This window comes from Heloderma suspectum, chromosome 5 (genome assembly GCF_057233095.1).
Source record: "Heloderma suspectum isolate Gila_16-S chromosome 5, 16-S_ref, whole genome shotgun sequence".
NCBI lineage: Eukaryota > Metazoa > Chordata > Lepidosauria > Squamata > Helodermatidae > Heloderma > Heloderma suspectum.
Window position 1 is genome coordinate 128,007,915 of NC_139462.1, and position 23,152 is coordinate 128,031,066.

General features: G+C 45.9%; 1 protein-coding gene across 4 annotated transcripts in view; it reads left to right on the top strand.

Annotated features, from left to right (window-relative positions):
* DHX8 (DEAH-box helicase 8) overlaps window positions 1-23,152 on the top strand; it is a 50,179-nt gene that overhangs the window by 15,089 nt on the left and 11,938 nt on the right. For all 4 annotated transcript variants that reach the window (XM_084857366.1, XM_084857369.1, XM_084857367.1 and 1 more), the window contains 15 exons: window positions 2,664-2,963; window positions 3,649-3,793; window positions 4,996-5,196; window positions 7,153-7,240; window positions 7,646-7,743; window positions 8,070-8,217; window positions 8,839-9,020; window positions 14,264-14,458; window positions 15,443-15,628; window positions 15,901-16,111; window positions 18,552-18,733; window positions 20,662-20,802; window positions 21,605-21,760; window positions 21,962-22,099; window positions 22,882-23,010. In XM_084857366.1, the coding sequence (XP_084713492.1) occupies window positions 2,664-2,963; window positions 3,649-3,793; window positions 4,996-5,196; window positions 7,153-7,240; window positions 7,646-7,743; window positions 8,070-8,217; window positions 8,839-9,020; window positions 14,264-14,458; window positions 15,443-15,628; window positions 15,901-16,111; window positions 18,552-18,733; window positions 20,662-20,802; window positions 21,605-21,760; window positions 21,962-22,099; window positions 22,882-23,010 (2,500 nt within the window). The remainder of the gene's footprint in view (window positions 1-2,663; window positions 2,964-3,648; window positions 3,794-4,995; window positions 5,197-7,152; window positions 7,241-7,645; window positions 7,744-8,069; window positions 8,218-8,838; window positions 9,021-14,263; window positions 14,459-15,442; window positions 15,629-15,900; window positions 16,112-18,551; window positions 18,734-20,661; window positions 20,803-21,604; window positions 21,761-21,961; window positions 22,100-22,881; window positions 23,011-23,152) is intronic.

Here is a 23,152-nt window from a genome sequence, read left to right on the forward strand (position 1 = left end):
GGCATGATAATTCATCCCTGTGATCATTTTAATGCATTCCTGTTAACAACCTCCCTTCAGCATTTTGAACCAGCTGAAGTTTCCATGTGGTCTTCAAAGACAGCCTTGTTACTGCACTTTACACTAATCTATTTTGGGGGTTACCTGGACATGGATTACTCTGGCAAGATAATTTGTTTCCAAGAAGGGAGGCAGCTGGTGTAGAACCCAAAGTTGGTGAAAGGTGTTTTGAGCCACAGCTTTTATTTGGACATCGAAAGTTAAGGATGAATCTAAAAGCATCCTCAAGTTATCAACCTGGTCTTTAAAGGGGCTGTGAAGGGCATGCTGAACAGGCTAAATATTGATCTCACAGGCTAAATATTATCCCTCCATCTTGTCTTGATTAAACTTTGGTTTATTATCCCTCATCCAGTTCATTACTGACTCAAGGCAGTATTCAGCACATCCATTACCACATCTGACTAGGATGAAAAGGTGAAATAGATCTAGGTGCCTTCACCCAGACAGCTTTCATGGCCCCATGCCCCACACCCCACACAACTTTAGTAAATGTTACTTAAGATTGGGGTGGGGGGAGAAGACAGAGAATATTACCCAATGGAACTGTACAGAAAAAATTAAAGTGAAGCAAAGCTAACTGGCCTCCAGGTAGGAGCAGAATCACTGCACTGTGGTACCCTCAATCTGGGGAGATGATCCAAAAAGATACTGTGATCAACTGAAAGAATAAGGAGAATTAGAAAGGTGGCACCCCCCATGAGCTCCTTCTGAGGCGATTCTTCAGTTTGAGCAACCAAGGTGTGAAACTGGCTGAAGACCAGATTGAAATGGTCCAGAAAATTAATGTTGTTCCAAGATACCTAGACTTGAGGGGCTAGAGAGCTTCAAGTGTGGTCAGCCATCATATTCTGGAGCTAGCCCCTCACTCTCCTCCTGCTAGATGTTAGCAGCCACAAACAGCGAAACTTAAGCAAAGAAATGGTAGGGTGAACTTCTTATTCCCATAATAGAATCATAGGATCATAAAATAGTAGGATTGGAAGGGGCCTATAAGACCATCGTGTCCAACCCCCTGCTCAATGCAGGAATCCAAGTCAGAGCATCCCTGACAGATGGCCATCCAGCTTCATCTTGAATGCCTCCAGTGTGGGAGAGCCCACCACCTCCCTAGGGAATTGGTTCCATTGCTGTATTGCTCTAACAGTCAGGAAGTTTCTCCTGATGTTCAGCCAGAATCTGGCTTCCTATGACTTGAGCCCATTATTCTGTGCCTTGCATTCTGGGATGATTGAGAAGAGATCCTGGCCTTCCTCTCTGTGACAACCTTTCAAGTACTTGAAGAGCGCTCTCCTATCTCCCCTCAGCCTTCTCTTCTCAAGGCTGAACATGCCCAGTTCTTTCAGTCTCTCTTCATAGGGCTTTGTTTCCAGTCCCCTGATCATCTTTGTTGCCCTCCTCTGAACCCTCTCCAGCTTGTCTGCATTGTTCTTAAAGTGTGGCACCCAGAACTGGACACAGTACTCCCGATGAGACCAAACCAGTGCTGAGAAGAGGGGAACTAGTATTTCATGTGATTTGGAAGCTATACTTCTATTAATGCAGCCCAAAAGAGCATTTCCCTTTTTTGCAGCTACATCACACTGTTGGCTCATATTCAGTTTGTGATCTACCACAATTCCAAGATCCTTCTCCGTTGTAGTATTGTTGAGCCAAGTATCGTCCATGTTGTAACTGTGCATTTGGTTTCTTTTTCCTAGGTGCAGAACTTGGCCTTTATCCCTATTAAATTGCATTCTGTTGTTTTCTGCCCAGCACTCCAGCCTATCAAGATCACTTTGAATTTTGTTTCTGTCTTCCAGTGTTTTAGCTATCCCACCCAGTTTTGTGTCATCTGCAAATTTGATCAGCATTCCCCACACCACCTCCTCCAAGTCATTAATAAAAATGTTGAAGAGCACTGGGCCCAGGACTGAGCCCTGCAGTACCCCACTCATTACTTCTCCCCAGTTTGAGAAGATCCCATTGATGAGCACTCTTTGAGTCTGATCCTGTAACCAACTGTGGATCCGCCTGATAGTTGTTTCATCTAGCTCACTTTGAGCTAGTTTGCTCATCAGAATATCATGGGGCACTTTGTCAAAAGCTTCGCTGAAGTTGAGGTATATTATGTCTACAGCATTCCCCCAGTCCCCAGGAGAGGTAACCTGATCAAAAAACGAGATCAGATTCGTCTGGCAGGATTTGTTCTTGCCAAATCCATGTTGGCTTCGAGTACTCACAGCATTGTTTTCAAGGTGCTTGCAGATGGATTGCTTTATATTCTGCTCCAGAATGTCCCCAGGGATTGATGTCAGACTGATTGGTCTATAGTTCCCAGGTTCCTCCTTTTTGCCCTTTTTGAAGAGAGGGACAACATTAGCCTTCCTCCAGTCATCTGGCACTTCACCCGTCCTCCATGATTTCTCAAAGATAATAGACAGGGGTTCTGAGAGTTCTTCTGCCGGTTCCTTTATTACTCTAGGGTGCAGTTCATGTCTGTATTGTCTGTATGAACTGGCATTCATCCAAGCGGCAGTGACTACTGGGATGGGCACGTTCATTATTCAAATGGCATCTAAAACAGATCAGAAATGAGTGATCTTAATACTTTTTGTTGTTAGGACCAAGAAAAAGCGTAGGAGTCGCAGCCACAGTAGAGATCGGAAGTGGAAGCGAAAGTCCTCCTCTCGGTCCCGGACACGGGAACGGAATAAGGGTAAATCCAGGTACCGCTCCAGGAGCAGAAGTCTAAGCTGGGACCGCAAGGAGCAGGAGAAGGCTGGGGAGAAGGGCAGTGAGCGATGGAGAGATAAGCATGTGGACCGACCCCCACCAGAAGAGCCTTCCATTGGGGACATCTACAATGGCAAAGTCACCAGCATCATGCAGTTTGGCTGCTTTGTCCAGCTTGAAGGACTCAGGTATCTGATGCAAGGTGGACATCACCTTTTCCATTCCCAGCTTCTGCTGGTCTGTGCAATTCCAAAGAGGGAGCAAGTGAGGCAATATCTTTTTATTGTAGCAAACATTGTTAGCACACAGTTTTACATGCATACACCTTTTGCTAACTTTTTGTCTGTTTTATAACTGGATTGCTTCAGGTATGGACAGACAGTTTGCAATCTAGTTAACTGTGTTCCTGTTTAACGATCTGGTGCTTCTTTTTGGAAGAACACTCAACTTTTTAGGTGAATAATAATAATATCCCTGGTTCGATAACATTTAATTTTTAAAAATTTGACTGACTCCACTTGAAGATGAGTTCTATGTAACCTGAAGCCTCACTTTCAAGGATTTTTGAAACTTTGTGTTAAGATTTTAGTAGATTCCATTATCCTTTATTAATGGAGGTTATCCAGGACTGGGTTATCCTACCACTGAAATATAGAAAGTAAGTCCTGTAGAATTCCAGGGGACATACTTTCAAGTAAGCATGTTTAGGATCAGTATCTAAATCTACTAGTCCAGCTATTAGATGTGTTATTACTCTAGTCATCTTGATACCTTTTCTGTGGGTCGAGCTGCATTTGAATTCCTGCATGAGGCATAACAGACGTTCACTGGCTAATTTCTTCTTGACTCTTTCCATGTTCCATTCTACTCTAGGAAGCGCTGGGAAGGACTGGTACACATCTCAGAGCTGCGCCGTGAGGGACGTGTTGCTAATGTGGCCGACGTGGTGAGCAAAGGCCAGAGGGTCAAGGTCAAAGTACTGTCCTTCACTGGCTCTAAAACCAGCCTCAGCATGAAGGTAGGAGAAAACGCCCCATTCTGTGCAAGCCCATTGGCCTTCTGCTCCAGTTTCCTTTTCCTTCCCTCGCTCTCCTGTTATGCCTTTTCCCATGCTGCTCCTGATTGCCCAGGGCATCCTTACCGTCCCCAGCCAAGCCTCTTCCTCTGCCATCTCAGTCTCACCTCTGTCTCATATCTCCCCTACTTATTTGTCACTCCCTGACCTTCCTTCTGTCACCTTCCTTCCTTTGGCCATATCATAAAGATTCTATTTCTGGCTTGACCAAAGGGCTGGGTAATGTACTAACCACCTCACAGGGTTGTTGTTGTGAGGATAAAATGGAGGAGGATTATGTACGCCGCCTTGGATTCCTTAAGGAGGAAAAAAGGTGGGATATAAATTAAATAAATAAATTGAGGGCAATGTCCTAAGTGCCTCATTGGGGCTTTAAAATTGTTTACTAGCTGGGAGGGTGAGCTGTTGCTGTTCTCCTTCTGGCATTGTCTATAGCTCAGCTGTTTTGTATTGTTCAAGATTAACTCAGTCTTGCAACTTTTAAAAAACAAACTCTGCCACGTGTCCCACTGCTCTGAGCTCTCTGCTCAAACGCCACCCTCCTATGGTCAGTGGTGTCCGGATGTTCTTTATAGCCAAGTCTTCAACTGTGTAGTCCCACTCTGCAATTTGTTTGACTTGTAGAATATTTGAGGTCCCTCATCTGCTCTTTCCTCTGATTCAGAGGTGGGTAACTTTGGGAGGTCCGGGGCCAATTTTCGTCCCATGGAAAAAAAACCTCCCCCATGGGCTGTCCCATACCCTGTTGGTGCTGAAAAATAATTTTAAAATAATTTTAAAATGGTATCCATAGTGGCTACAGAGCACTAAAAGAGTCAAAGTCTCTCTCTCTCTCTCTCACTCTGAATTTGGGGGGTGGGGCTGCGTGGGCCTACAGGCTGTGTGTTGCATGGGACCCTGTAGAGGCCACACTGACCCGTAAGGTAGCAGCAGATGCAATAGGGCCTCCCTTTTCTGGCCAGTGCTGCTTTCTTCCTGGGTGCTCCAAGACAGAAACAGTGCTGGGAAATGCCAGGCATGCTACTTCTCACCAAAGGAGTGTGTTTTGCTGCGGGATAATTACAAGACTGGAACAATCTTACTTCCTTTTAACAAAAGCTACTTTGTATTATTAGATTGTGGACTATGATTTGTGTTTGCTTTAGGACGTAGATCAAGACACAGGGGAAGATTTAAACCCAAACAGGCGTCGGAACCTCATTGGAGAGGCTGAGGAGACGGCCATGAGAAACCCGGATCGGCCCACTCATCTGTCCTTGGTCAGCGCTCCTGAGGTGGAGGATGATACGCTGGAACGAAAGCGCCTCACCCGTATTTCAGACCCAGAGAAGTGGGAAATCAAGCAGGTAGCCATTTTTGATTCAGGAAGAAATCACTGATGATATTCCATGGGCAAGTTGGAGATCTGGCTGCAGAGAAAAGCCCTCACTTGCTCCATTCAGTCCTGGCTACTGCAAAGACTGAGCCTTTAGAACAGGGCTAGGCAAACTTCTTGGATCCACGAGCACATTTTACATTTTGAAATGCGTCTGCAGGTACCACCAAAATTGCCACTGGGGTGGGCACACCTTCCTCCTCCCTGCTCCTCACAACCCACTTCTATTGTCCCCTACTCCTGCTGCACTCACCTTATCTCCTGATCTGCAGGAGGGAAGGAAAGGCAGTGTGGGGGACGAATGGCCATGGTGGCAGGGATGAGGAAAGGTGGTGGGGGTGCGGGGAGGGAAAGGAAAGGCCACAGTAGGGATGAGGGAGAGGAAAGGAAAGGCCATGGCAGCAGCATTGGTGGTGAGGAAAGGCAACAGCAACGGAAGGAGGGGTTTGGGGACAGTGGCAGAAAGGCTTCAGCAGTGCTGAGGGGCGGGGAGGAAAACCAGTGGTGGGTGAGGGAAGGAAAGGCCACAGTGGCAGAAGGGAAGAAGGGTTTGGGGTCAGCAGCAGGGAAGGAAGGGGTTGAGCAGGGTGTAGTGGGCACCCTTGGGAGTTTTGGTGGGTGTCAGTTGCTGTGTTGCTGACCCCTCTTACAAGTTATAGAAGGGCCTGTGAAATCGCTCACCCAGCTTTGAGCTGTCAGCAACCACAGGCAGCCAGCATCTTTCTCTTCCAGATAGATTGTTGAACTTCCTCCTATTGATATCAAAGCAAGCCCTTGGGGCCTTCAGCCCAGTACTCTGCAAATTTGGTGGCAGCTATTCTGGTGTGACCAGGTGGTCAAGTTAGCAATTTGGGGGCGCTGTTATTCCAGCCCTTACTCTTGATGCTTGAGTGGCATCTGTAGCTTGAAGCATCTTTAACCAGCTCAGCTTGGAGCCTGGCCATAGCAGCCCAAGTAACATCCAGGTTAAACTACTGCAATGCATTATATGTGGTGTTGCTTTTGAAGACTACTCAGAAATTGCAGCTAAGATAGAATGTGGCAGCTAGATCACTGAATGAGACTGGCTGTACAGCACTTCTCCCCAGATTTTTTTAAAGGTTCAACTGTCTTTCTTTCCATTTCTGGGCACAATTTAAAGTCCTTTAAAGCTTTGAACAGTTTGGGACCTCGAAAGGACTACCTACTCCAACACAGACCTGCCTGTGTCTTGTGGGCTTTTTTCCAGACAAGGATTTCTCCATATAAGAAAAATAGCATTAGTACTATAGCAGTGAAGCTTCAAACTAAGAACAGCAGTGACAAATCGTTTTGTTACCTGTTCATTAAGATCATCTTCAGAGATCCTTCTCCAGGTGCCCTCCTGTTATCTAAGCTGACATGGTTGGTGACCAAGGAAAGGCCCTTTTCTGTTGTGGGGCCCTAACTTTGAAATTATTGTTAAAAATTTTTAGGTGCCTTTCCAGTTCTCACTGTGGCAGATAAAACAAAACAGACTCAAACATCAGGTCCATCTCTACTTGGGAAAGTTGGATGGTGGGGCTTTGCTTTGAAGATAGGAAATTCCATTTTAGATACTGTAGCTAATAACAGTTGGTAGACCTATCCTTAGTGAATTTGTCTGGTCTTCTTTTTTAAAAAAAAAGCTATTTAAGATAGAGGTGGTGGTGGTGGTGTGGATGGATGGATGGATGGATGGATGGATGGTTCTGTCTGCAGACGTGTGTTCTGGGGCGTTCTAAATGACCTTGTGTACTCTTGCAGCTCAGGGGTTCTGTATCATGTAACTGAGAAGGTACCTGTTTCTTAGATGTTTTATGTGAGTATAAAGAGGATGCTAGCCTTTGTTACAGAAGCTAGCCAAAACAAGGCTAAAGTCTCTTTGCCCTAGGTTTGAGGATATGTGTCCTCATATCTTCTTTCCCAGATGATCGCTGCTAATGTGCTGTCCAAGGAGGAGTTCCCTGACTTTGATGAGGAAACGGGAATCCTGCCAAAAGTTGACGATGAGGAAGGTAATAACATATTAGGTCCTGTGATGGTCTAGACTTGATGTACTTCCATAGTTAGCAACTCATTTTGCTCCAGTCCCACTCTGAATTTTGGAGTGGTGGCTGAGGCCCTCCCCAAGCAGCCTGCTGGCAATTCCAGGCGTTGCCTAAGATAGCCGGGGGTGGCAGTGGAGGGAGAACCTCTCCATAATGCCTGTGTTTCCTCCAACAGTCCAGAGACCAGGGTGGGGAGTTACATTGGAATAATGGGGGAAGAAGTTTGGCAGTCCTCGGGGTACCATGTTTGCCTAGAGGCTGCTGAATGCCAACTCCCAAGTGTATTTGGTAAAGGAAGTGGGGGTTGGTGACAAGTATGGAACCTTTGCTTTAAATTGTCATGGGTGTAGAAATGAGCTTGATTCCTTCCAGATGAGGACCTGGAAATCGAATTGGTAGAGGAGGAGCCGCCATTCCTGCGAGGGCACACGAAGCAGAGCATGGATATGAGCCCTATCAAGATTGTGAAGGTGACTGAATCCTGGTCATGGGCCCCTCTGTAATTGCTAGCAGTGGGGAGGAATGGAAAATGTGAGCTAATGCTGGGTTTGTTGTTACGGAGCACGATGAAAAGATTTAAATGCTTCCAGTACCCTAAGGTGCGGCCGAATGCCTCTGGAAGACAATGAAAGAGTTGGTTAACTTGGTTCACTGTAAATTCGTCCTCTCCTTCTTGTCTTCCATCTGTCTGGCCAAACAACATTACTACACCTCCCTGATCCACGCTAACTCCAGGAATCCTCAGCACCTCTTCTGCAGCAAGAAAGGGAACATAAATATGTCCTTTTAATTCTAGAACCCCGATGGCTCCCTGTCTCAAGCAGCCATGATGCAAAGTGCACTAGCTAAAGAGCGGCGAGAACTGAAGCAAGCCCAGCGGGAAGCAGAGATGGATTCTATCCCCATGGGACTCAACAAACATTGGGTGGATCCCCTTCCAGATGGTACACCAAATATTTTTTTTCTAATCTATTTTGGGTTTAAAAAAATGTACGCTTATTAGAAATTGTTGTGAAACATACTTGAGTATTCATGATAGTATTTACTTCAAATCAGAATAGAATTTTGAGCTTCTGAGAGTCCCTTGCTGGCTAGGCACTATGGGAGACAAAAGAGCTGGACTCGGATCTTTGGGGCTGATTCCAGAAGGCAATCCTTGGTGTAGGGAAATTCTTCTCTCTCCTAAGTGTTGTTCAGAAGAGCTCCCTCCACATGTATATCCATTGCATAGAGGGCAAAACTAGATTCAGTTTGGCCCCTCCAGCCTCCAACACATCCCTTCCTGCCATTGTCCTGTTGAGTAGAACACGGGCATCTATGAATGTACAGCTGTGTGTATGCCCTCTGTGCCAACAGTGCACTTGATAGGCAGATGCTGGGAGCAAGGCAGCAGAAGTGGTCTCACTGCACACTGGGGGGGGGCTCTTCTGAACAGCCCCTGCTTACGTTTGCTGTCCAGTGGCCGTCCCTTTCTAGCCAGTCCTCTTTTTATTGTCCTTGTGCATGTTGCCAAATGAATTGAGCTCAGATGTGCATTTCATTGGCTTTTTCTCTCTCCTTCCTAGTGGATGGGAGGCAAATTGCCGCCAACATGCGGGGTATCGGCATGATGCCCAATGACATCCCTGAGTGGAAGAAACATGCTTTTGGAGGCAATAAAGCTTCTTATGGCAAAAAGACTCAGCTGTCCATCATCGAGCAGCGGGAAAGTCTCCCAATTTTCCGGCTAAAGGATCAGCTCATCCAGGTAAGGCTGAACGGATCAACAGCCCCAAGTCAGACCAAGGGGTCTTCAAGTCCTTCATCCCATCTTGCCTACCACTTTGGCCTGGTCTGCACAGGGGACATCAGTGGTATACCAAAATGCAAGGGAATGTATAGAATTATACTTGCTCTTCTCTCGGCTATTGGGCGGTATAGAAATGAAATAAATAAATAAATAAATTCTGCAGCCAGAAAACCTGAAATCTGCAACTAGTTGATGCAGTTTAATATATTAGTGCCTGCATCTGGCAGACTTATGCTGTTTATTAATTAAAATGTATATCCTGCCTTTCTATAACATATCCAGGGTGATGTCTAACCCAAAGAATAAAATGATACACCATAATAACAACAAAGTGTAAATCATCCAGTACTGCAGACTAAAAAAACCTAGAATGGGCGTAGCAGCCTGCAAATGGGTCCTACACACAGATTTGCTATTCCAAATTTCTAAACACTGAATGGGGGACATCCTGCCACCCAATCCGGTATGCATAACACCCCGATGTTGTCCTATAGGGAACTTACAGAGCACTGGATATAATTGGGTGTTCCGGGGTGAGGACTGTGGGCCAGGGGTGCCTACTGAGTGTTGGAGGCCATATTTTGTGGTCTGCCACAAAGTAGAATCATAGAATAGTAGGGTTGGAAGGGGCCTACAAGGCCATCGAGTCCAACCCCCTGCTCAATGCAGGAATCTTAAGTCAAAGCATCCCTGACAGATGGCCGTCCAGCCTCATCTTGAATGCCTCCAGTGTGGGAGAGCCCACCACCTCCCTAGGTCATTGGTTCCATTGTCGTATTGCTCTAACAGGCAGGAGGTTTTTCCTGATGTTCAGCCAGAATCTGGCTTCCTGTAACTTGAGCCCATTATTCCATGTCCTGCACTCTGGGATAATCGAGAAGGGATCCTGGCCTTCTCTCTGTGACAACCTTTCAAGTACTTGAAGAACGCTATCATATGTCCCCTTAGTCTTCTCTTCTCAAAGCTAAACATGCCCAGTTCTTTCAGTCTCTCTTCATAGGGCTTTGTTTCCAGTCCCCTGATCATCTTTGTTGCCCTCCTCTGAACCCTCTCCAGTTTGACTGCATCCTTCTTAAAATGTGGTGCCCCGAATTGGACACAGTACTCCCGATGAGACCTAACCAGTGCTGAGTAGAGGGGAACTAGTACTTCCTGGGATTTGGAAGCTATGCTTCTATTAATGCAGCCCAAAAGAGCATTGGCCTTTTTTGCAGCCACATCACATTGTTGGCTCATATTCAGCTTGTGATCTACAACAATTCCAAGATCCTTCTTGCTTGTAGTGTTTTTGAGCCATGTATCCCCCATCTTGTTACTGTGCATTTGGTTTCTTTTTCCGAGGTGCAGAACTTGGCCTTTATCCCTATTAAATTTCATTCTGTTGTTTTCTGCCCAGCACTCCAGCCTATCAAGATCACTTTGAATTCTGTTTCTGTCTTCCAGCGTATTAGCTATCCTGCCAAATTTTGTGTCATCTGCAAATTTGATCAGCATTCCCTGCACCTCCTCCTCTAAGTCATTAATAAAAATGTTGAAGAGCACGGGGCTCAGGACCGAGCCCTGCAGAACCCTGCTCGTTACCTCTCCCCAGTTTGAGAAGCTCCCATTGATGAGCACTCTTTGAGTCTGATCCTGTAGCCACCTGTGGATCCACCTGATAGTTGTTTCATCTAGCCCACTTTTAGCTAGTTTGCTCATCAGAATATCGTGGGGCACTTTGTCGAAAGCCCTGCTGAAGTTGAGGTAAATTATGTCCACAGCATTCCCCCAGTCCACGAGGGAGGTTACCTGAGATCAGGTTCGTCTGGCAGGATTTGTTCTTGCCAAATCCATGTTGGCTTCGAGTAATCACTGCATTGTTTTCAAGGTGCTTACAGAGTGATTGCTTCATAATCTGCTCCAGAGTGTTCCCAGGGATTGGTGTCAGACTGACGGGTCTGTACTTCCCAGGTTCCTCCTTTTTGCCCTTTTTGAAGATAGGAACAACATTAGCCCTCTTCCAATCATCTGGCACGTCACCCGTCCTCCGTGATTTCTCAAAGATAATAGACAGGGGTTCTGAGAGTTCTTCTGCCAGTTCCTTTATTACTCTAGGATGCCGTTCATCTGGCCCTGGAGATTTAAACTCATTCAAAGTAATTAGGTGTTCCTTGACCGTATGCCTATCAATCTGAAGCTGCAATCCAGCCCCTTCAGCCTGTACTTCGCCTTTGCCAGGGGGCTCATACACCCTCTCTTGGGAGAAGACTGAGCCAGAGTAGGAAATGAGCACTTCTGCCTTTTCCTTGTCTTCTGTTATAATTTTGCCATCCTTATTTAATAGTTGAACCACCATTTCTTTCCTCTGCCTTTTACTATGCACATATCTGAAGAAAGCCTTTTTGTTGCTTTTAGCATCCCTTGCTAACCTCAGCTCATTCTCAGCTTTAGCTTTCCTGACGCCATCCCTGCAATTCTTTGCTACCTGCCTGTACTCTTCCTTTGTAGCTTGGCCTTCCTCCCACTTCCTATATGTGTCCTTTTTTGTTTTCAGGTCATCTCTAAGCTTTTTGTCAAGCCACATTGGCTTCTTCTGTTGTCTTCCACCTTTTTTTCTTGTTGGAATTGTTTGTAGTTGTGCCTTTAGAATTTCCTTTTTTAAAAACTCCCACCCATCTTGGACTCCTTTTCTCATTAGAGTCGCTTGCCATTGTTCTGAGTTTATTAAAATTGGCTTTCCTAAAATCCAGGGTACGCATTTGGCTACACTTGGCTTTTGCTTCCTTTAGAACCAAGAACTCAAGTATAACATGGTCGCTTTTCCCCAGAGTTCCCGTAACTTCTACTTGATCCACTAAGTCATCTCTGTTGGTTAGGATCAAGTCAAGGATAGCCGATCCTCTAGTTCCTTCCTCTACTTTCTATAGGAGGAAGTTATCAGCAACACAAGTCAGGAATCTCTTGGAGGCGCCATGTTTTGCAGAATTTGTCTCCCAACAAATATCGGAGAAATTGAAATCCCCCATTAGTACATGCTTCCTTGAATCACTGGCAACTTGCTTTTCAAAAGTTTCATCCTCATCTTCTCCTTGATTGGGTAGCCGGTAGTAGACTCCACCCACCATGTTCCTTTTATTCTTTGCTCCACTTATTTTGATCCAGATGCTCTCGATGGGGCTACCAAGCTCATTCTCCTGTGTTTCTGTGCAGAGATATGTATTTTTCACATATAGTGCAACCCTACCTCCCTTTCTGTTCCTCCTCTTCTTTTTGAACAAGTTATATCCTTCAATTGCTGTACTCCAGTCATGGGAATCATCCCACCAAGTCTCAGTTATACCTATCTAGTCATAATTTCCCTCCTGTATTAAGAGTTCAGGTTCATTCTGTTTGTTTCCCATACTCTGGGCATTAGTATATAGACATCGAAGACCATGTGCTTCATAGTCTGGCTTTCTTCCTACATGTTTCTGAAGACTATTATTGGGTGCTATTAGAGCTGTTCTCTCTGTTGTGGTGCATGAACCTTCGTCCATTGTTACCCCCAACTTTACGTCTCCCTTCCCCGTAGGATTCAGTTTAAAGCCCTCCTGATGAAGTTGTTCATGCTGTGGCCAAACACATTCTTCCCAGCCTTTGTGAGGTGCAACCCATCCCTTGCCAGCAGTCCATCTTCTAGGAAGTATAGGATTTGGCTACACTTGGTCTCAGAATCCAAATCTCTCTCGTCGGCACCACCTTCATAGCCAGTCATTTACCCGGAGTATTTTTCTCTCCCTTTCTGTCCCTCTTCTAACTACTGGAAGGATGGATGAGAAAACTATCTGGTCCCCAAAGTTCTTGAGTTTCCTTCCCAAAGCTTCCAAGTCTGACATGATTTCTTCATAGCTCTGCTTGGCGGTATCATTTGTTCCCACATGGTTGAGAAGAAAGGGATACCTGTCAGTGGGCTTTATGAGTGCAGGCAACCCTTCAGTCACGTCTCTAATCCGTCCTCCTGGGAGACATGGCGAGTCCATGGGTCTTTGCGACATACTTGGGTTTCGATCGCACGCAGTAAGGAGTCTCCCATTTCTACTACTCTTCTCTTGTTGTTGTTGTAGGCCTTGTTTTCATTGCTTCTGCTTGACTGACCTACATCCTCTTGCTTGCTCTCATGCAGGTTCCCCTGTAATTCATGCAGGTTCCCCTGTAATCCCTCTGCAGGCTGTCCTCCAGTCTCATCCTCAAGTACCATCAAGAAACAGTTCCCTAGTTCCACTGCTTCCACTGAGCAGAGTGGCTTCTAGTTCTTCTGCTCCTAACTGTCACCCTTTTCCAAGGAGTATCCTCTACATCATTTTTCCTCACCTCAGCATTTTCCTTTTCTGCCTCAACTTGCTGTTGCTCTTCTAGCTTCTGTTCTTCACTTCGCTGCTGTAGTTCCACCGTTCTGTCCAAGAACTCTTCATGTTCTCTTATTCCCGGGAGGGTTGGCACTCGCCGCTCCGGTCCTCTTACTTTTTCTTCCAGCAGCATGATCAACTGGGACTTGTTGCACGTGTAGGCCATGTTGATCTCAGGCAGGAAAATAAACATTGCACACACCTTGCAGGTCACCACCACTGGAGAGCCTTTTCCTTCCATTGTCTCTATTCCCTTTATGTTTCTAGCTTTCTGATTGTACTGGAATAGCCTGTGCTTTGTCCTCTATTCACTGGAGGTTAACAACAGAGTCCCACTGGTATGGAAGTGTGCAAGAAAAAGAAATGTTAAAAAAGGTTTTTTAAAAAGTTAGGGGCCTCCCCCTTGACCTTCTTGTTACAAGAAAAAGAAATGTTAAAAAAGGTTTTTTAAAAAGTTAGGGGCCTCCCCCTTGACCTCCGCTGCCGAACTCCCCAGGCAAACTCCTGTTTGCTCTCCCTGTTTGCTCACTCTGATCGCTCGCTCTCTGGGAGCTTGCTTGCTTCTATAGTCCCTAGACCAGCTGGAGCTGCTTCCTCTGTTCTGCTCAGCTGGGAGGCAGGAAACAGACTGAAACTTCCTGCCCACAGAGCTGCTGGGAGTACTGTATTGTATTGACACGGCTTTGTAGGCCCCTTTTTGTAGCATGATGATTACTAACTTGATTTTAAAGCAAACAAACTGAGAGCCAGCTCCGCAGACAGTGAGTATAACATTAATTAAGAGACGAACCGTATTCTCATCTGAACCAGCCTATTTCAGTGTCTTCCCCCTTCCAGGCAGTCCACGATAACCAGATTCTGATCGTCATTGGAGAAACTGGCTCTGGGAAAACAACACAGATCACACAATACCTTGCAGAGGCCGGCTACACTTCCCGTGGGAAGATCGGCTGCACCCAGCCTCGCCGAGTTGCTGCCATGTCTGTTGCCAAGAGGGTATCAGAGGAGTTCGGCTGCTGCTTGGGACAGGAGGTAAGATGTGGTGCTGGGGTTTTCCAGAGTGCGATGCACTGGAAATGGAGGGGAGATTGGCAGGTAGCATGACTCTAGGCTGGCAGCAATGCTGACTGCTCCCCCACAACCCACAGCCGGGGAGGACTTCATTAACTGTAGGGGCTGTATTGCTGGTTTTAAAATGACCAATGATGAGGCAATCCAAAAATACTGCAGGTACTTAAAAGCTTACTTCTGTGTGTGCACAACTAACCCCCTTTTCCCATCTCTCTCACATTTGCACAGATTTCCCCTCCCCATCTAACACCTGCTTGGTTGGCAATTGTGCTGCCCATTGAAGGCCAGGTTCTCCCTGGTTTTCCACGCTGCTTTTACTAGGTGGGGGGCACAGAAAAACACTTGCTTTTCTCAGACACTGTTCTCATAAAATCCTCTCTAAGACGAAGCACAGCTTATTTCTAAGGACGTGTATACTCTAAATTATGCAACCTCTGACACTTGTGCACATCTGCAGATGTCCGTAACATACTTCTAGCTATGTAGAACATGGCTGTCCCACCCTAGGCCACCTCTGAAAATTCCAGTTCTCGTTTCGTAGATTTCTTCCAGGCATTCCCCCACACACTTTCCGGACTACCTTCACAGCCTTAAATGATACAAACTGGTATTGTCTTGTTCTAATGCAAGTGAAGACTTGCAGGATGCTAGTTTTTGCATCTGATACCATTTTCTGCACATGTATGGGGCAGTCATGAGTTGTGAAATCCACATAGCCTGGTGTGTGTTCCTTGACTGATGTGGGATGTGGCTGGGTGCAAGGCAGCCATGAGGGAAATGGCAAAAGACTAAATGCAATGTGCACATCTGATCTGATAGCTTGAGGTTCCCCATTTTTGTTGTAAATTGTCTGTAATTATTGCAGACAAACTGGCCTGATGCCACTGCAGTAGAAGCAGCTCCCCATTTAATCACTGTTGTCCATTTTGCCCCACTTGCTGGCAGGTTGGCTACACCATCCGATTTGAGGACTGCACTAGCCCGGAGACTGTAATCAAGTACATGACAGATGGAATGTTGCTGCGAGAGTGCCTCATTGACCCAGACCTGACACAGTATGCAATCATCATGTTGGATGAAGCCCATGAGCGCACCATACACACTGATGTCCTCTTTGGTCTCCTGAAAAAGGTGTCAACTCATTCAAATCTTCCCCTCCCCCTGGCCCTAAAAATAGTAAGGTAGGAAGCAGCACTTAGTGGAAGACTTTCTTTGGGAGTGTGGTGAGGATGTTAACTTTTGCATTATATAAGCATTTTGCTCAAAACATGAAAAAAGCTTGCTTGTCTTGGGCCCCACCTCTGGATTTGGATGCCACCCAAGACTCCTGACCCTTGTGGGTTGTATCACCATGTTCATCTTTTCTACCCTTGACAAGCTCTGCAAACTTCTCTCTCTTGCAGACAGTTCAGAAGAGACAAGACATGAAACTGATTGTGACGTCAGCTACCCTGGATGCAGTCAAGTTCTCTCAGTACTTCTATGAGGCCCCCATCTTTACCATCCCAGGCAGGACATACCCAGTGGAGATTCTCTATACTAAGGAGCCGGAGACAGATTACCTGGATGCCAGCCTGATCACAGTCATGCAAATCCACTTGACAGAGCCACCAGGTAAGGCATAGGATAAGATCCATCTTAATATCATGGCCCTGAACTGCCAAGATCATGGCTCTAAGTGAGACCCATACCTTTCACCAAATTATTTTTCCTATCCTTGCCTGAGAAATACCTTTCTTCAGGTTTTTAACCCAACCTGTTGGCTCACTGTTTTTTAAAAAAGTACTTGAATATAAAATCTATGTGCCAGACCTGCTCATCTCTAACAACCAAAAAGTTGCCAGAGGAGAAATTTATTGTGGGTTTGTCAGGGTTCTCCTTATGTCCTGGATCCCCTGAGCAACTCTTTAAGGATCTCTTGCCTCCTTGAGAGTCCCACCTTCCTTCTTTTAAATTTCCCCATCTCAATAGTGTGGAGTTTAGGCTGTAGACATGGGGTGATTGATACTCCAGACACCTGGGGTTTAATACAACAGTTTACTGGTAAATTAAAACAAGCAAATCCCAACTAAAGGTATTTACAGAATAGAGCTGAGTGATACAAAAGGCATTAAGAGAAAAGAAATGCAAGTTTCTCTACTTTAGCTGCACTTAGACTCCTCTAGGCTTCTTCTTCTTCTTGCTCTCTCTTTAGGCTCTGGTCAGTCTCCCTCCCCCTCCCCCTCCCCTCCCCTCCCCTCCCCTCCCTCTCTCCCGCCCCCTCCCTCCCCTTCCCTCTCTCCCACCCCCTCCCCTCCCCCTCTCCCTCTCTCTCTCCCACCCCCCTCTCATGTCTTCCTTCTCTGGTCTCCTTCTCACTGGCTCTCTCTCCTTTTATATCCCTTCCTTCCCCAAAACCGAAAGTACTGTTTCAAACCTGGAGAAATGAAACTTAACTCAGGAAAAAGGAGCCTAACCAGGGAAATGAAATTACTCTTCTTAGGGTTACCCCCCCTCCCAACAAAAAAAACTCAGAGCCTAAGAGCTCTCTTTCCATATCTGCCCTGAAGACCTTTTCCTTTGGTGAATAACAGTGGTGTGAGAACACAGCTCTCCCTTTCTCTGTTGGTGAAGGAGGATAATCCAGAGCAGGTTACCGCCTCCACTTGTTCTTGAGGCAGGGCTAAGCAAATCAGGTAAACTTGCAAGTGTGCATCAGAAGGAAGCCCCTCCCAGTTGTGGCCCTGCCTGCTTCTCCCCATGATCTAGGCCTATATGGGCTATAATTCGTAGAAGAGACAGTTTCTCCCTCTGTTCCCAGCACTTAGTTTATTAGGGTAGGAAGGAAGCCAGCTGATCTCCCTCAATAGCTCAAAAGGCAGTAGAGAAGGCTTGCCCCCCTGCCTTCTCTGGCCTTTCAATCAAGAAAGCAATAGAGGGGTCTTACCCCCGTGCTTCTCCAGGTGGGGAGGGAGGCTAGCTACCATCTCCACACCCTCTCTGTTTGGATGTCATTGGTGGGGCTCAAGTTGCATCAATCCATCGGCAGCCATTTCGGATGAGCATTAGCCCCACTAAAGATATGAAATGGCTGCCACATCATCTCTGTCGCTGTCCCTGGCTCTGTGCCCTCCAGGTCAGGCAAAGCTCCACCACTGCATTGTCAAGGCACCAGTTCACCCACCTACCCCACTGTTGTTGGGCAGCCCCTCCATCCAGACTTTTTGCCAGCGGAGAAAGAAAGTCATTGTTAATGAGCTGGAGGTGGGAAAAAGAAGCCTGAAAGAAGGCATGTAAAGGCTCATTTCTCATCTTTGTCCTTTTTGAGCTCTTGCAAGCCCTTACCTGTAGCTGATAGACACCAGGAGTTGCCTTGTGACTCCCACATAGAAAAGAGTAGACAAACTGATCATGACCTGTCTGATTCTGCATGCACCAGGAGCCAATCTAATGACCCATGGCACACATTCCAGAGCTGATAATCTCCTGCATCCTTTGGGCAAGATTTCATGTGAATGAACTCAGTAGTTCCTCCACATTGCCCATTGACATCATCACGAGATCCACCTTTCTCCCTGAGCTGGTGGGTGGAGGAATCCAACTGTACCAAGGACGTGAGTCCTTGTAACAATGGGTGCAAGTCTCGCCAGCAGGGAGGCTTATGCTGATCAGCATTGCTCAAGGCAGATGATTGAAAGCTGAGAGTGGTATGACACTGGGTACCACATTCCTTTCTGTATCATGCCAACTGTCTGTGAGCAGAACGTCAGTTTTTCCAGGGTGATGTATACTCTGCACTTGCCACCTAAATTCTGCTTCTGCCAGACCAAATTATGTAAATCAGTCAGATATGTATCCACTTAACATATTTTCAAGCTTACTTTCACAGCCATAAGGATTAGAAAATTGCATTTGAATTGATTAAGTAACACAGATTCTTAAGGTGCAGCTCTGAAAATTCTGGCCTATCAGTGTAATAGTGAAAGTATAACTGTGATCTCATACTTCTGTCTGTTTCTAGAATTGTAAGCATTGTCAGTGGACCTAACATAGGAGCTGGTTTCCTTCTGTACAGGAGACATCCTGGTATTTTTGACTGGCCAGGAGGAAATTGACACGGCCTGTGAGATTCTCTATGAGCGGATGAAATCCCTGGGTCCTGATGTGCCTGAGCTGATCATCTTACCTGTCTATTCGGCACTGCCTAGTGAGATGCAAACACGGATCTTTGATCCAGCTCCACCAGGCAGTCGAAAGGTAACTGTTCCACCGCTCGAGCAGGATGGGCTGTCTCCCTCTAATACAGTGTATAAGACATGTCTCTTCTGGATCAGACTGAGGATCCTTTCAGCACAACAGATGCTCTGAATAAGTCCACCAGCAGGCTCTGAAGGCAAATAGCTCTTCTTTGCTATCTCCTCTCCCCACCCCCTTACTAGTAACTGGATTTCATTGTCCTACTACTCTGAACATGGAAGTTCCCAGTAGCAGGATAATAGGTGCCAAGAAGGTGGGAAGGAAATGCCATGCATTCTGTCAAGACAGACACACACGCACACCTGGAAGAAATGTTAAAAACACTTCTGGGTTGGGGGAAGTTGCATATTTTTGCCAGTTCATATTTCAGTTCCTTAAGTATTCTTGGGTTGATGCCCTCTAACCTGGTGGTTTGTTAGTTTTTCATTTTTCAGTTAACCCTAGAACTTAATCTCTTGCCCCCTCTATTTCACACAGTTCATTGGATGCCTTCTCTGAAAAAAGCAGCTTCGGCATGGTTATCAGTCCAACATCTTCCACAGTGAAGATGGATACAAACAACTCATTCAGTTTTTCTATGATCTCCCTAACTTCCTTTAGCACTCCTTTCACTCACTTGGCTTGCTTATTGCTTCTGATGTATTTTAAAGAAATTTTAATTGTCTTAATGTTTTTTAACAGCATACTCCTGAAATTCTTTAGGTTCGTTTTGCCAAAGTTTCTGCTCCTTTTTGTTCTCTTTAGTGGACAAGACCTCCATTTTCTGAAGTTGTCTTACCTCCTATAGCTTCCTTGACTCTGCTCATTAACCATGCTGGCATCCTCCTGGACTTGATAATACTTTTTTCTAATCTGTGATATCCATTCCAGCTGACGTTCTATTGTTGTAATTTTAAATAACATCCAAACATCCTGAAGATATTTAACCCTTTTACTCTCCCTTTCAGCTTCACTTGAACTAATCCTCTTTAATTGTTGAAAAGTTTCCTGTTCTGAATTCATATGTGACCATGTTGGACTTCTGGGCAATGTTCCTTTCCCTGTCCTTTCTGTAGAGCTTCATAAGCTCTGCTGGATCACCCTGTTTGAATCTTTCAGAGTTCTTAAAAATTGATGAGGAAAGACTTCCCTTTGCAGAAGTCATATAGGTTTTTCTTCAGCAAGGTCCACTCTTCTGTCTGATTAACTATTGCAGATTTAATCATGCTTTTCACCAGGTTACTTGGGCAGAAACGTGGCTAACAAGCTTGTAATTTCCTGGCTCCTTCCTGGTTGCCTTTTGAAAAATTAGTGTTATGTTAGCTACCTTCCAATCCTCCAGTAAGTTGTATATTTTTCTTGGAAGCGCAACCATTTCCCATTCAAGCTCTTAAAGGGCTCTCGCATGTGCCAACTAGACCCTGGTTATTTAATTTTTAATGTATTAGTTAGCCCAACAACGTGATCCTTTATAACACCTGTTGAACCCTGGCCCTTCCCCCAGTCGTGGGGTGGTTTCCTGGCTTTTGCAGTTTTTCCCTCTTCTGAAAAGCTGAAATGCCTCTTCTCCCAAGGCTGAGTTACTGGCAGGAAGAGCTTTAAGCTAAAATAGGCTGGTATTTTAGGCCAGCCCCTTTTGCCTGTGGCCACACCCACCACTGGAACGCAGCCCCCAAGAGCTTCTTGGAAGTTGAATTTGGCCCTTGGGCTGAAAGAGGCTTGACACTACTGCCGTATAACCTCTGCTTTAGTTCTTCAGATATCTTGTGCCTGAGCCACTCTTTAAAGGAAGGACATCTCTAACATTTTCTGCAGCAAAGACCGTCATGTGCTATTTATGTGCATATTGAGTGAATAGCATATGGGGAAATGACTGAAGTATAGCCCTGCTTTTGCCACCTCTTCTTAGCATATTGTCTGACTTGAGCTGTGCCTTTTTTCCTATCTAGGTGGTCATTGCCACAAACATCGCTGAAACTTCGCTTACGATTGATGGCATCTACTATGTGGTGGACCCTGGCTTTGTGAAGCAGAAAGTGTACAACTCAAAGACAGGGATTGACCAGCTGGTTGTGACACCCATTTCCCAGGTACACAAGTATGTGCTGGGTGGCTCTTCTGCTTGAAACCTGCAAGTGGGGTGGCCCAGAAACAGCAGAATTTCTGTTAGCAGATGGGGTGGATTTATCTTGCTCAGCTCTATGACATGTGAGAAAGAAAATAATTGCCTTTTTATGCTATTCTCAGACTATGAATAGGTTGTCTTCATGGGATTCTAGTCTTATTCTAGTGCGGAGTCTTTGTGTAGTTATAAGATTGTAGTAGGCAGCTGCTTGTCCCATGAGACCGTCCACAAGTAACCATCAACTTCAAAATGTAGTTACTCCATCTAGGATTCATCAGCTGTCAGCCCTCATCAGTACATGTCCCTTCCTATCTTCCCTATTCTGTTTTCCACACTCCACTCTGGACAGACTTTTGTTTTCCAACCTTTGGGTTCTCCTTCCACCCACCTGAAGGTCTGTGTCCATTGGGGAAATTTGCGTAAGTCTGGTATAATTTATTCTGCTTCTGAAGAACTCCTGCTCAGACTCTGCCACTACTCACATCACCACCTTCTGAGATTCCATAAAGCAGTGCTTGCACACTTTCAAATGTAACTTCATTCTTAAAGGCTAGAGAATTTTGTTTAATGAAACTTGAGATTCTTAGGATGCTGAAATCTCTGTTTGTGCAATGTAATCATGGAATACCTAAAGCCTCTCCTTTAATTCCTTGGACTGTTTTCATATCTTTGCCTCCTCTTTTCCTACTGGTTCGCATAATATTTTACTGGTTCACAGTAGAAGCAATTTGCTCCCCCATTTGGCAACTTCTCTATTCTTTCAATAGGCTCAAGCAAAGCAGCGAGCTGGGAGAGCTGGAAGAACAGGTCCTGGCAAATGCTACCGACTCTACACAGAGCGAGCCTACCGTGATGAGATGCTAACCACCAATGTGCCTGAGATCCAGAGGACCAATTTGGCCAGTACTGTGCTGTCCCTCAAGGTAAGCAGGGGGGATTAATAACCAGGCTCTAATGACTGAGCAAGATCAAAAGGCCTCACTACGCATGTTTGTGGATTGTTGTTGTTGTAAGGACAAACTGAGCTAGAGTCTTTCTCCTTGGAGCAGAGCAGAGATCATTCTCAATTGCTAGATGTGTGCACAGTATTCACATTCTTCTCTCTCCCTCTCATTCATACACAGGCTATGGGAATCAATGACCTGCTTTCTTTTGATTTTATGGATGCTCCTCCAATGGAGACCCTGATCACTGCAATGGAACAGCTGTACACCCTGGGAGCCCTGGATGATGAGGGGCTGCTCACACGACTGGGGCGCCGGGTAGGGGCTGCACTGTTGTGGTCTCACTGCTCTGGGTGGGTAATGGAAGGGGTGTCAAAACTAGGGTAGCCTCTGGGAAAGGCTGTGTGCAAAATCTTCTGTCTCATCCAGAATAAACTACGTGAGTCTGTATACACATGCTTATTGTGTATAATTCTGATACCAGGAACCATGTTGGCAAAGCATTTTTGACGAGGAAGAACTGGGAAAGTCATGTTAGTTGGAGACCATTTGTCAGGCGGAAGGAAATAGCAGCAGCAGCGTGAGAGAGAAGGAATGGTGTAGGGCACTGAAAATCTTTTTTCCCTGTTCCGAAAATCTGAAAGGCTCTGCTCAACCCCTTTCACCAGATACTGAACGTGTTTTTTTTTCTAGTTCCTCCACAGTACAAACTAGGAACCTGCTTTCAAAAGAGAAAGCAGGCAGAGGTTACCAGGTTACTGAATGTTGTGGCAAATACCAAAGCCCGTGCATGACTTTGGATCCACAGGACATGCCTTACCCTGCCTTTGGCCATGGCGGCTGGCTCTCCACACATTGTTGGGTGAGAGATGGCGGAGGTGCACTGCCCCTCATTTGCCGGTGTGGTTGTGAAACACCTTTGAGAAGAAAGAGCTTGAACTTAGGAAAGCTGTCCCAGGCAAGCCACAGCATGCTGTTCCTTCCATGCAAAGAGTCAGGGAGATGCTTCAGTCAGCTGTTCTTTTCTTGGGGAGGCTGTAGAGATATGGGGCGGGGGGGAGACAAGCAAACCCAAATGCAATTTTCCTCCTTCCTGGCAGATGGCCGAGTTTCCGCTGGAGCCCATGCTGTGCAAGATGCTCATCATGTCAGTTCACCTGGGTTGCAGTGAGGAGATGCTCACCATAGTCTCCATGCTGTCTGTGCAGAATGTCTTTTACCGACCCAAGGTAAATGAGTGTGTTTTGGGGAGAAAGCGATTGCACTCAACAGGCCAGCAACGTGCTGGTCCCCGCTGGGCCGGGGTCAGGGAAGAAGAAACTGACGTGGCATGCTGGTCTGGCGGACGGTGAATTAGAGCCCCAGGAGACT